Genomic DNA, 11,513 nt, shown 5'->3' on the forward strand with positions numbered 1-11,513 from the left:
GCCATTTCCTAGAGATAGCCCTGCTAGGTTCAGGGCCCTTGCCTCCCAGGACACAGGCTTTTTACTAGCTTGTCCCTCCTGCCCTTGTTAACTGGCCTGATGTGCGGCTGACCAGTTAAATTAGGCGTTGAATTGAGCCTGGTCGTTCTTGCTTTTAGAGTGAGAAAAGCAGAAACACATTGTCCAGTTGAATGTGTGCAGTGTGGTTCTCCCTAGTGAGAGGCCAAGCCAGGAATGGTAGGTTTCTACTCAGACTGAAACATCCTCAAGGCTCTCACCTCCATGACTGGGTGCCGGATCCAACTTTTATATTTCTGAGTAAAACACACTGAAGACAGATTTCTACCTGGGTCTGGTGGCACACACCCGAAACCCTAGCATTCTGCAGGCTCTGCGAGGAAAATTAGGAGTTAATGGCTATCCTGGACTACGTAGGAAGTCCTTGTCTCAAAAAAAAAAAATAAAATGAAATGATGAAAAGAGACAAGGTATTTTTCTTTCTCTATTTTGGTGACAAGTGAGATCCTTTGATGGACACTGGATCTGTAAGGAAAGATAAATAATAGGTAAGTGACACAGTTATTAGCTTAATCAATCTCTTGCCATCTATCTAGACAACTTTCCACTTTAACAGTCTTCCCTATGCGGGTTCAACAACTAAATGCTTTTTGTAAAAAAGTCAGTCATCTTAGAATTCAAATTCCTCCTTTTCTCCTCCTCTTCTTCCTTCTCTTCCTCTTCTTTCTCTTCCTCTTCTTTCTTCCCCCTTCCCTCTCCACCCATCTGTCTCTGCATGTGTGCAGATTGACATATATGTACAGAAGGCAGAGGTCAACATGATGAGTCTTCCTCAATTGCTTTCCTTCTTATTTTGAGACAAGGTGTAGTCTCTCGCTGAACCTAGAGATCAGGGATCGGCTAGACTGACTGACCCGAGAGCCCTAAGAACCCTCCTGCTTGCAAGTCTCCAGCATTGGGATCACACTGCTGGTTCTGGCTTTTTACATGGGTGATGGGGATTTGAACTTAGATCCTCATGCTTGCCAGGCAAATACTTCACTTACTGAGACATCTCGCCATTACCAGTTTTTAAAATTCAGTCTTCCCAACAAGAGCGTTCTGCTGGTATTATCTCCACTTAACGGGAAGAGAATGAGATGCCAGAAACTGCCCCAGGCTCCAGGCACTGGATGTCAAAGGAACATCTAACCCTAAGTCTGCATGCTCGCAAAACCCATATTTCTAAGCAGTGATGCTACAAGGAATCTCACAGATGAAATGCTTGCATCCTTTATGTGGCTAGTGCCACTGTCATCCCCATCCTGGGGCATGGCCCTGAACAGGGCACCTCTGAGTCTCTCTCTTTGACTCCTCATGTCCGTGGTTTTCAGAGAGAGCTGTTACTCTCCACTAGAGATAACACTGACAGAGAAGTTAAGAACATGCTTCTAACACCGAATCCAAGCAGCACAGTCTAGACTGGAGATTGTCACATTAACTCCAAATCCAGCAACTTTTCTGGCGCCATCCTGGTATGATAACAAGACACAGCAGACACCAACTATCTCCCTCAAACTCCTGCTCACTCCAAGCAAGAAGAGGGAAGCCAAGGCTCTTAGGTGCTGCATGCACTATTTCCTGGAGGGCAGGGTGGTTTACTATTATTATTCATCAGATAACCCTTGATTGGACATCAGGAGCTCTGGCAAAATGACTCCCACTGGAGCCTTTTGCGGGATTTGGATGTTTAAATATTTTAAGCATTGCTTCCCAGACCTGTGTTTGACTTCAGTTATCACCCATCCACTCCCATGGATGATAGACGGCTCAGGGTCAGGCAGAAATATCTCCCTTGGCTCTCGCTCCCTCCCTCAACCATCACTTTTAAAGCATTCATTGATCAAGACCTAGCTATTGGGATGACCGTGGGTGCTCTTGGCGATCACCTCGCCCAGTTCCCTTCTCAGCAGATGCATTGGCTCTTTGAATGGTAGATTTTGGCTGCTGATGACCAAGGGCTACTCCTTCCTCCAGTGGCTGGCACTCAGGCTGAGGAACTGATTTTTCCACCAAGACCCAAATTTGCTCCCTACACCCCTACAGTTCCATACTGATCAAGGGGCACAGGGACATGGAAGGAGAAGCCTTGTGTCTCTTGAGGGAGTGGCTCTATTGTACAAATAACATTCTGGGGCTCCATGGAGCCAGGTTGAGGCCTTCCCTTCTTGCTCTTGCCTTCCCACCCACCTTGGCTTTCTCCTGAGAGTACTTCCTTAAGGTATTGGGTATAACCAGTCCTTGTTTCCAGCTCTGCTTCTGGGGCTCAGGGGGCTCAGGTGAAACGGAATGGCGTTTGAAGACATCCCCATACTCAGAAATGGTGCAATATAAGGAGCAGGAGAGATCACACACATTCCAAAGAACCTTGTGGAACAGGCTGGAGGACACTGGTGTGAGTGGAAATTGTCACTGGAGTTGGGGGGTACACCAGGGGAGCTAAGCCACCAAAGAGAGGTCGGACTAGAGATGTTGAGAAGGGTAGCCAGTTTTCTTAGACATTCTAAGAAAGACTCCAAATTGTGAGCAACCTAATCCCAACCATGCTACTTCTTTCCATAGGGCTAGGGAAGCCATAGCAGGGCAGGGGACAAGAGAGAAGGTAGGAGTTTGTCCTGATGGTTCTCATAAATGGTCCCGGGACAGCCTATCTTGAGTCAGGAATGAGTTGCCTAGATGATGAGCTTTCCCTGACAGGCTGAAGGCCTAGTCCACCTTGAGATAGCTCTATCTAGAGGAAAGGAACATGGCGATCCTCCTACCTGCCGGACCATGGGCCTGGGGTTCAGTTCACAAGGATTCAGCGATGAAGTAGGCAGCTCCCAGGGCTCCCAGAGACACAGCAACAGTCCCGAGAGCCTGAAGTACGTGAGTTACGGGAAGTGCAGTATTTCCTTGAAGGTTTTCTGCAAAGCACAGCAGAAAGGGCGGTTGGGGGAGAAAAGTTTAGTGTCTGTGTCCTGGAAGGAGACAATGGCACTTAGAGGGTCCCGTCCTAATCTTCCTTCTAAAAGAAGGAAAGGGTACCCTAACGAGTGCCCCCGCCCCTTGCTATAAAGCTTCCAGCAAGACCCCTGGGGCATGAAGGTGGGCTGGCCTAGGCCTGATGCCTAGAGGGGTGATAGGATGAGGGTGGTCCAGACCATGATGTGCCGGGCCAGGTACCAGGCATCCCCCACTCAACGTCCCCTTTAAGCTTCACAACAACTCTCGGAGGCATTTCAGAGACATTTAGATATCAGGAAAGCACAGATTGGAGACACCACTGCAAAGACTGGGACAGCAAAAGAGTGTACTAGTAAATGGAAGACATCCCGGAAATGAAGCAGCCCGTCTGAGAGGAAGCTGACCAAAGCAGGGATTCTTGTCTAACGTGAATGCCTATTTTAAGTCCTCTGAAAAGGTAAAGACTGTGGAAGCAGTCTTTCCCTTGGGAAACGAAATAAAAACCATGAGTCTCTCCCTGGCCATGGGATCCAGGCCTCTTTCCCTCACTTTCCTAAGTCTGAACGTTGTTTTGTTTTTTTTCCTACAGCTTAAAAGACCCCTCCTCTTCATCTTAAGCAGTAGAGGACCCCAGGACGCTTTTGGAGTTGGCTCATACACTGGGCACACAATGCTGTGGACCCTGACATGGCGCTGTCTTAGTCTAAAATTCCCAGGCGCCCTCCTGGACCCAACACTACGTGTTTTGTGTAGAGGTTTCTAAATGCATGTGTCTTATCTACCACCTGGGTTGAACACGTCGGAAAGGTGAAGATCTTGTTTAGGTGACTCTCATGGCGCCTAGCATCCAGCTAGAGCAGACTTTGATTCTTTTTACCCATGGGAACCCAATCACCACCTGGCAGCAGATGGATGGGACGGGATTGACTAGCTGGTATCTCTGATGCCAGGCATGTTCTGTTCCCTAGAGCAGCCCCCACCCCCGTGTGTGTGTTTCATATTCTGCAGGAGAGGGAGCTGGCAAGGGTAAGGAGAGGAGAAGAATGTGGGACAGTGAGCCACACTCCTGATGTAAGATAGAAGGCCTCCACATGGAAGGCCCTTTGCCAGGGGCTTTTGTGACATCTTGAGCACAAGTGGGACTGATCATCTGGGTAGAGGCCCCTCTCTTAGCCCCAACAAGTAACCCAGCAGCCCTGCAAGAATGAAGACATCTTCAGTCTGGTCTTAACATGGACGAGGGTCTTCCCACGAGTGACAGTGGCTAGATTCATTTCTGCTGAGGAACATCAAGGCAAAGGCCGGGTGATGCCATGATGGAGGAGGGGCTGACAATAACAGACCAGTCTGGAACATATGACCCTTATGGATGTTCGTGGTAACAGCACGGCATACTCTGAATGGGGCAGGTTTTGTTATTATTAGTAGAAGGGGTGTGTGAGTTATAATCAGGTTTATCGATGAGTTCCAGGGATAATTCACATACAGTGTGCTAAATAGATGCTCCCTATGTATGGTATGAATCGAAAAAGGAAGCGAATGGTCAACCAACATGTAATCATAAGGCTCCCAGGTGACTGGAGTATATATATATATATATATATATATATATATATATATATATATATATATATAGGCTAGGTGGAGGGGTCCTCTCAGGAGTGAGGGCTTCTGTGGAAAAGAGAAAAGGTACCACAGGAGTCTGCCCACGAAAGCAGAATTGGATATTTAGAGGGGAAAGCTTTCCTTTGGAAAGACCTATGGTTTCTGAAGGAATTTACTACACATGATTGCTACTAAGGTCTGAGGACGGATCCTGGCCCTGGGGACTCTACGCTCAAGGCTTTATCCCTCCCACTTGCTTGGGAACCTGTAGAAGGTGAGAAGGTTTGGGAATCCTCTCCCCGGCATGGCTTGCCAGTCCCGAGGCAGGAGGACATCGAAGATGCGGCTGTGACACAGCCCCAGACGACGCCAGCAAGCAGAGCTGCCCGGGCAGGCCATACAGGAACAGGAGCGTGGAGCCATATAGGTCAGAGGCACTCCTGGACAGAGAACGAGAGAAATGAGGGCGGCACCATGTTCCTGGGGGTGGGGCACAGTCTTGAGGACAACCCTAGAAGTCACACGTGGCAGCCTGCAGTGTTACCATAGGAAACCCCAAAGGTGTGAGATTGAACGATAAGAAGGCAGCTAGCCTACAGGGCTGTCCCTTCTCAAACACAAGGCGGACTAGCTGTTTGGAAGAAGAGGTGGGTTACAGGCTGGTGTCACTTGGGAAGAATCACAGCAATGCAAAGAGACTGCTTACACTTGTCTAGTGCTTCCTGTCATCCGTGTTTAATTGGGACAGCAACCCTGTGACATGGAATGTGCTGGTTTCATTTTTTTCAGATAAGGAATCTGAGGCTTAAAGAACATAGCAAGTTCATTACAGAAGTGGACATTAGCTTGCCGGGTGGTGGTGGCGCACACCTTTGATACCAGGGCTTGGGAGGAAGAGACGAATCTCTGTGAGTTTGAGGCCAGCCTGATCTACAAGAGCTAGTTCTAGGACAGGCTCCAAAGCTAAAGAGAAACCCTGTCTTGAAAAACAACAATAGCAACAGCAACAACAACAACAACAAAAACACTAAAAAAGAAAAAAAAAAAACCAAAACAAAAAGAAAAGAAAAGAAAAAAAGAAGCGGACATTAGCTCAAGATCTCCAACTTTTTTTTTCTTTTTAAGACAGGGGTTCTCTATGTAGCCCTGGCTGTCTTGGAACTCGTTCTGTAGATCAGGCTGGCCTCAGAGATCCTGCCTTTGGTTCCCGAGTGCTGAGAGCAAGATCTCTAACTTTTAAGTCAGTGGAAGTCCTTCCTATGGAACTGGTAGGAAGTGATGCAAGCAGGCGATGGTACTGCCCATGAGAGGCTGCAACGAGAGCCCTGGAGTTGGTGTTGTTATATTTCATGTACGTCGTGGGCACTAGTTTATCCTGAAGGCAAACATTACACCGCTTTATTCCTGCAGAAACAGTTCCCTAATCCTACCATTTCTGTGTTCTTCTGGGACCTGACTTAGCAGAACTGGAAGATGTTACCCTTTGTTTCTGGCCAAGCTGGTTTTTAGTGGATAATTCCAACTGGGTTTGACAAGGGCTTCAGTCTTCAGTGCTGTAAAGCCGGTTAGTCAGCCAGCAGGTTCAGTACACTTCCTGCTTAGTCTGTCTATAGAACACATGGTTTTCTTGGAATGGGGAAAGCAAGGATTCTACAAACAATGCTTTTATTTTCAGCTTAAAAAGTTGAAATTGAGATATAACTCTCCAAGTCCTTTAATTTACTATTAGTGTGCTATGTGACTTTAGTATGTTTGTGAAGTTGTGTGACCATCACAACTATATAGCTTTGGGACACTTCCATCTCCTGAAGAAGAAAACTCACCCTATCATCAGACACCCCCACTTCTCTCTTTCCTATCCCGGGCAATAAATTAACCTATTCTGGGCATTTTGCAAATGAAATCAAACAATATATATTAACTCTTGGGAGGATTGGCTTCTCTAGACTAATATTTTAAGGTTCACCTGTGTTGTAGAGGTTATCCATAAAGCACATAATTTTTCCTTTGCAAGTAGTGTTTCATTGTATTCTGATATTTTATACCACATTTAGTTTATCCATTCATCATGTGGTGGGCACTGGATTGTTTCCAACTTTTAGCTATTATCAACAGTGCTGTTAGGACGTTCACATATAGGTTTCTGTCTGGGTGTGGTTTTAATTCTCTCTTATGGATACTCAGATATGGAATGGGTCACGTGGTAACGTCCAGCTTGCTTCCCAGGAATACCCATCTCACTCTACAATCCTACTAACAGTGTATATTCTGAATTCTAAATCTCCAACATGTTATTGTCCTTTTTTAATGATGTCACTGTAACGGAGGATCGGTACTGCTTTGAGTCAACATTATTTTGCATTAAAAAGGTATGGTTATAGAAAGTGACATTATATATTTTAAAGTCTTCAGCCCATATTTCCAACCTTTCTGCCTGCTCTTTCTCAGAGGGGGACTATTCCCTGGGAAGCAACATGAGGTGTCCACTATAACCTCAATGAACGTGACGGTGAATCTCATCAACTTGACTGGTTGGAAAACGCCAAGGATATCTGTAATGCGCACCCCTGGGTGCGTCTAGTAAGGTGTTTCTGGAGAAAAATTAGATCTGTGGAGGCTCTGATCTAATGAACGGATTAATCCCTTCCATGGATTCACAATGTAGCCTTATTGGGAGTTAATAAAAGGTAGGAGGTGGAGCCTAACAGGAAGATATACCAGGGTACGTCTTTGCAGGATTTGTCTGCCCTTCTTGTCCTTCCTTTCTCCACTTCCTGGCTGCTTTACTCTGAGCTATTTCTTGCCATGATGCAAGGATAACCTTAAAACTGTGAACCAACATGAATAATTCATACTTTTGGCTGTTTCATACATTTGGTCACAGTGATGAGAAAGCTAACGAATGCCGTGGGCCTCATCTTCACCCCTTCAATACCCCACTGCCTTCTAAGTGACTGCTTCAAGACTTAAAAGATTGGCAACAGCACAGTTTGCCTTCTACTGGTGACACCGGTCCTGAGGTCATCATCCAGAAATGTTTGTCTCCATGGTTCATGCTCACGTCACACACAACCACCACAGGTCAAGGACGTGGTGTTTAATCACAGAGGCATTGGTGTCCTGGCAAGTCCTTGGATTTAGAACTCTCATTAACTTTTGACTCAGACTGTCTTAGGATTGCTGTGGCCCACAGATCGTGGCCTGCTCAAGGACACAGAGCACCCGGTCGCAGCTCAAGGAAAGGTCAGAGAAAGATGTTCTTCTTGAGAGACTAGCTGGTTTCTTGGCATTGGAAGGTTAGCTGTGGTTAAGGGTAAGGATTCTGGAGTCAGAATAGAATGAAGTCCCCTTTTCAGCAGCACCAACGGCTACTCCAGGGCCTGTTAGCTAGTTTAAACCCTGGTTTCCTTATCTATAAAATGGGCAGAGAAATAATACCATCCCTGCAGTATCATCAGATAAGATGATTAAGTTAGTTGGCTGAGCTTGAGTGCCAGATACTGACACGGGCAGTTTGATTGGCTATCGCCATTGTCTTTAGCAGTCTCAAGCATCCCAGCTCCACTGTTCCCCTTCATACTGTCCAAAGTTGGCCTCTCATTGGCTATCCAAGCAGATAGGGATTGCTTTTTGGCAGTCAGCCAGCCGTTTAATTGTAGACAGAGCTGATGGCTACAAAATGTTATTTTGTTGTTGTTGTTGTTGCTTTGTTTGTTTTAAACATTGATCAGATTCTTCTCTAGTCTCTTCTGTGGGAAAGGTTGACAACTTAGCAAACAGAAATACAGGATGCTTATTTGAAACACATATACTAACATGATGTGGTTTATCTGAAGTTAGAATTTAGCCAGGAATCCTGGATTTTATTACACTATCCTCTCTGTGGGTTCAAGGTCAGACCTCTTGGGACAACATGGAAAAACTTTTCTCCCATCTTCCACCTGATAAACAGGAAACCCCAGTTCTCTCAAAAATTGTCACCTCACTCTGGGCTATCTTCTTTGTGCTAGTCAGGTTTCTCATGAGAAGAGCCCGACAAAAATGTAGTCTTAAGGCATATGACAGCCTCACTTCTTCTAGACAGTTTGTCTTTAATTTCTAAACAGTTGACTGATTGCTAAGGAGAGAGTCTCACCATAGAGCCAAGTTTAACGTTACTATGTATTCATAGTAACCAGTGAGACCTCAGATGTATGGAATGACAAAACCCAGGAATTCTGGCCTCTCTGGTAGTTACTCCCCCTTCATCCTTCATAAGCATGGCCCCAGGTAATATACTAACTGTACACCAACATCATACAAGAACTGGGGTCTGGGACCCCATCAGCGAGAAGGATAGAAGTACTTAAACAGGACGTCTGCCCACCTGGTTTCCTGGATGGAGAGCTTGCTTTGGGTTCAACCTTTGCAGGTACCAGGCATGGCGTTGAGGCCCGGCGTTCTGCAGCTGGGAGAGCTGGGGGTGCAGGCGGTTGCGGTAGAGGTTCAGGGTTAACTTGTGGTGGGGTGGACTCCTGGCAGGGCTGTGGCTGAGACGGTGGCGAGGTGGGTTCTGGGCATGTCGGTGGGGTTTCCGAGATGGGAGGCTGTGAGGAGTCGGAGCTAGCCTGCGGTGAAATGGACTCCCGGCGGCGCCTGGAATCGGACTTTTTCTTCTTGACCTTCTTCATGGTGATCCTTCTAGGCTAACACGGAGGAGCTACATGGAGCTGTGAATTTCCTGGCTCCCTCCCTAGGGAGGTCGTCTCCCTTACGGGTATGGCTCTGGTCTTTGACTGGAGCAAGGTCCCCCAGACAAGAGTCACCCATACCTCCTCCTGTGAGGTCACAAAAGCCAGGGTGGATCCCAAGGCTAGGGCTCTGGCAGTCTTCGCTGGATCATCTTGTCTCTTTCAGGACTTCTCGCCGGAACAGGCAGGGGGCAGCAGCGGGCCTATCCCTTCAGGGCCTGATTAAGACAGTGGGCCTAGGACAACTGGATCCCCTTGGTTCTGTGACTAGAGCACCAGTTTGGGGCACCTTTCCACTGCGTGTTCCTGGGTCCACGGGAGACATCCTGGATGGAACTCTCAGCTCTGTCACTGGTTTCCACATGTCTGTCCCCAAACACAAACATCTATGGTCGCCATTTGTTTAGTAAGTTTTCAGGGAACTTTTCTGAAGATTTGGCTTCTTTTAACATTTTACCTCCTAGGGCCCACTGCCTTCTGTCATCTCTGAAATTCCTTCTCCTCTTCCTCCTGGGAGGGGACCAGGGGCAGTGTGTGTGTGTGTGTGTGTGTGTGTGTGTGTGGTGTACATGGGTATGTGTGTGTCTGAATTTTTATATGAACCCTTGAATTTGACCAAGAATTCTACTTTAAGCCAACTCACAGAAAACAGATAATGTCTGAAGCTCATTACATTGGTGAAACAGATGTACTACCTCCTAAGACCCTGGATGGGTCAAATAGACCATGAAATCTTCCTCAAAATCAACAATGTGACTTTCATTTTAGGATGGAAGCAGGAAAGGCATTTTGAAAATACAGCCTAAATGTCACCCACCACAGCAGAAAATGTGCTCTTCGTGAGAGACAGAACGTCCTCAGTTAACTAGGTAAGCTGTGTAGGTAAGTAACCTGCCCTACCCAGAGTCCCACAACTGCTGGGGAGGGGGGACCTGACACAGGGCAGGGGAGAGCTAGCAAGCCAGTTCCACACTCAGGCCAGACCAGATGTCAATAATGAAATGAGAGGATTGACTTCAGGCTTCTAGAGCCAGCAAAGACTTTGCCAATTATATTATTATTATTTTATGAAAAGGATACCGAGGTTTAGAGAAGTTAAGTTACATGCAAATGCCTCTTCACCCCCAGCTGATTGTTGGCACACTTAGGACTAAATTCCAGTTAAGGGTTCTTTTTCTTTGTGAATCTAGCAGGCAGATTATACAGGCTTTGAAATTAACGAATTGAAAAAAAAAGTTTATTGCATGAAAAGATTGAAGAAAGGTATGGAGAATTAGAAACTTGAGAAACTCGGATCAGTGGCATCGGTGTGTGTGTGTGTGTGTGTGTGTGTGTGTTTGGTTTGGAGTAAGAGGGTCCAGTGGGCAGGTGGAGGCTTCCTCAGGGCAAGAACGATGGACCAGTTGAGGGGATGCCATTTAGAACCAGAGAGACCGGAAGTCTGAATGATGCTCATCACTGCAAGATATTGATGGAGGATCTCAGCCTGGTTTAAGCCAGTTTCTCAACTTCAGCCATGATTGATGCTGAGTTGAGTAATGTCTCCCTGGGGAGGCTGCGCTGCACACCATAGAAAATTCTTCATCCTCTCTGGTATTGACTGGTCAGCACCCCTCCATGATAACTAGAAACATCTCTAGGTATGGCTAAATATCCCCAGAGCTTTGAGGAGGTGGCAACGTTGTTCCTGGCTGAGAATAACAGGGGCAGGGACTTATATGGGTAGAATGTCCTACTAGCCATACAACAGCTATTCCATTTCACCCGAAGAGAGGCCACAGGGCACAGGACACACAGGCTTGGGTTCCTGGGAGACGGATGACAGAATTCGGACTGGGGAATGTTTCTCCCATTAAGGAGAAAATGCGTGGTTCAGAAGCTGGGAGAAGTCTTCCTCGGGAGAGCCTGGCTCCTCTCAGAGAGCAGCCACAGTGCAGCTGCCTCCTCCCAGCTCTGCTTAGCCAGCAGGTTTTATACAAGCTGTCAGGAGTTGAGAATGAAAGTAATAGGACTAGGCAGAGTTGGGAGACTCCCTACTAAGGCCTTTGCCAAAGACTGACTAGGATTTTTGTAGTCCCCCTGAGAGGCACAATCGGAATGACCCACGGGGGGGGGGGGGGGGGGCGGCGGCGGGCTTTTCTTAACCAGGTGCACTAAAACTATCCATGTGAAACA

General features: G+C 46.9%; 1 protein-coding gene across 1 annotated transcript; it reads right to left on the bottom strand.

Annotated features, from left to right (window-relative positions):
* Positions 1–422: 422 nt before the first annotated feature.
* On the bottom strand, positions 423–9,278 carry Spata3 (spermatogenesis associated 3). Its single transcript, XM_041649527.1, has 4 exons — positions 8,975–9,278; positions 4,874–5,048; positions 2,820–2,963; positions 423–543 (listed from the first exon to the last, which is right to left on the bottom strand). Exons 1-3 carry the CDS (start codon positions 9,276–9,278, stop codon positions 2,858–2,860), a joined length of 585 nt encoding a protein of 194 aa, XP_041505461.1. The 3' UTR covers positions 423–543; positions 2,820–2,857.
* Between the last annotated feature and the right edge of the window lie 2,235 nt (positions 9,279–11,513).

Source organism: Microtus oregoni, unplaced genomic scaffold, assembly GCF_018167655.1.
Source record: "Microtus oregoni isolate MIOR12 unplaced genomic scaffold, Mior012 000004F_ref0000308, whole genome shotgun sequence".
In the NCBI taxonomy this organism is placed as follows: Eukaryota; Metazoa; Chordata; class Mammalia; order Rodentia; family Cricetidae; genus Microtus; species Microtus oregoni.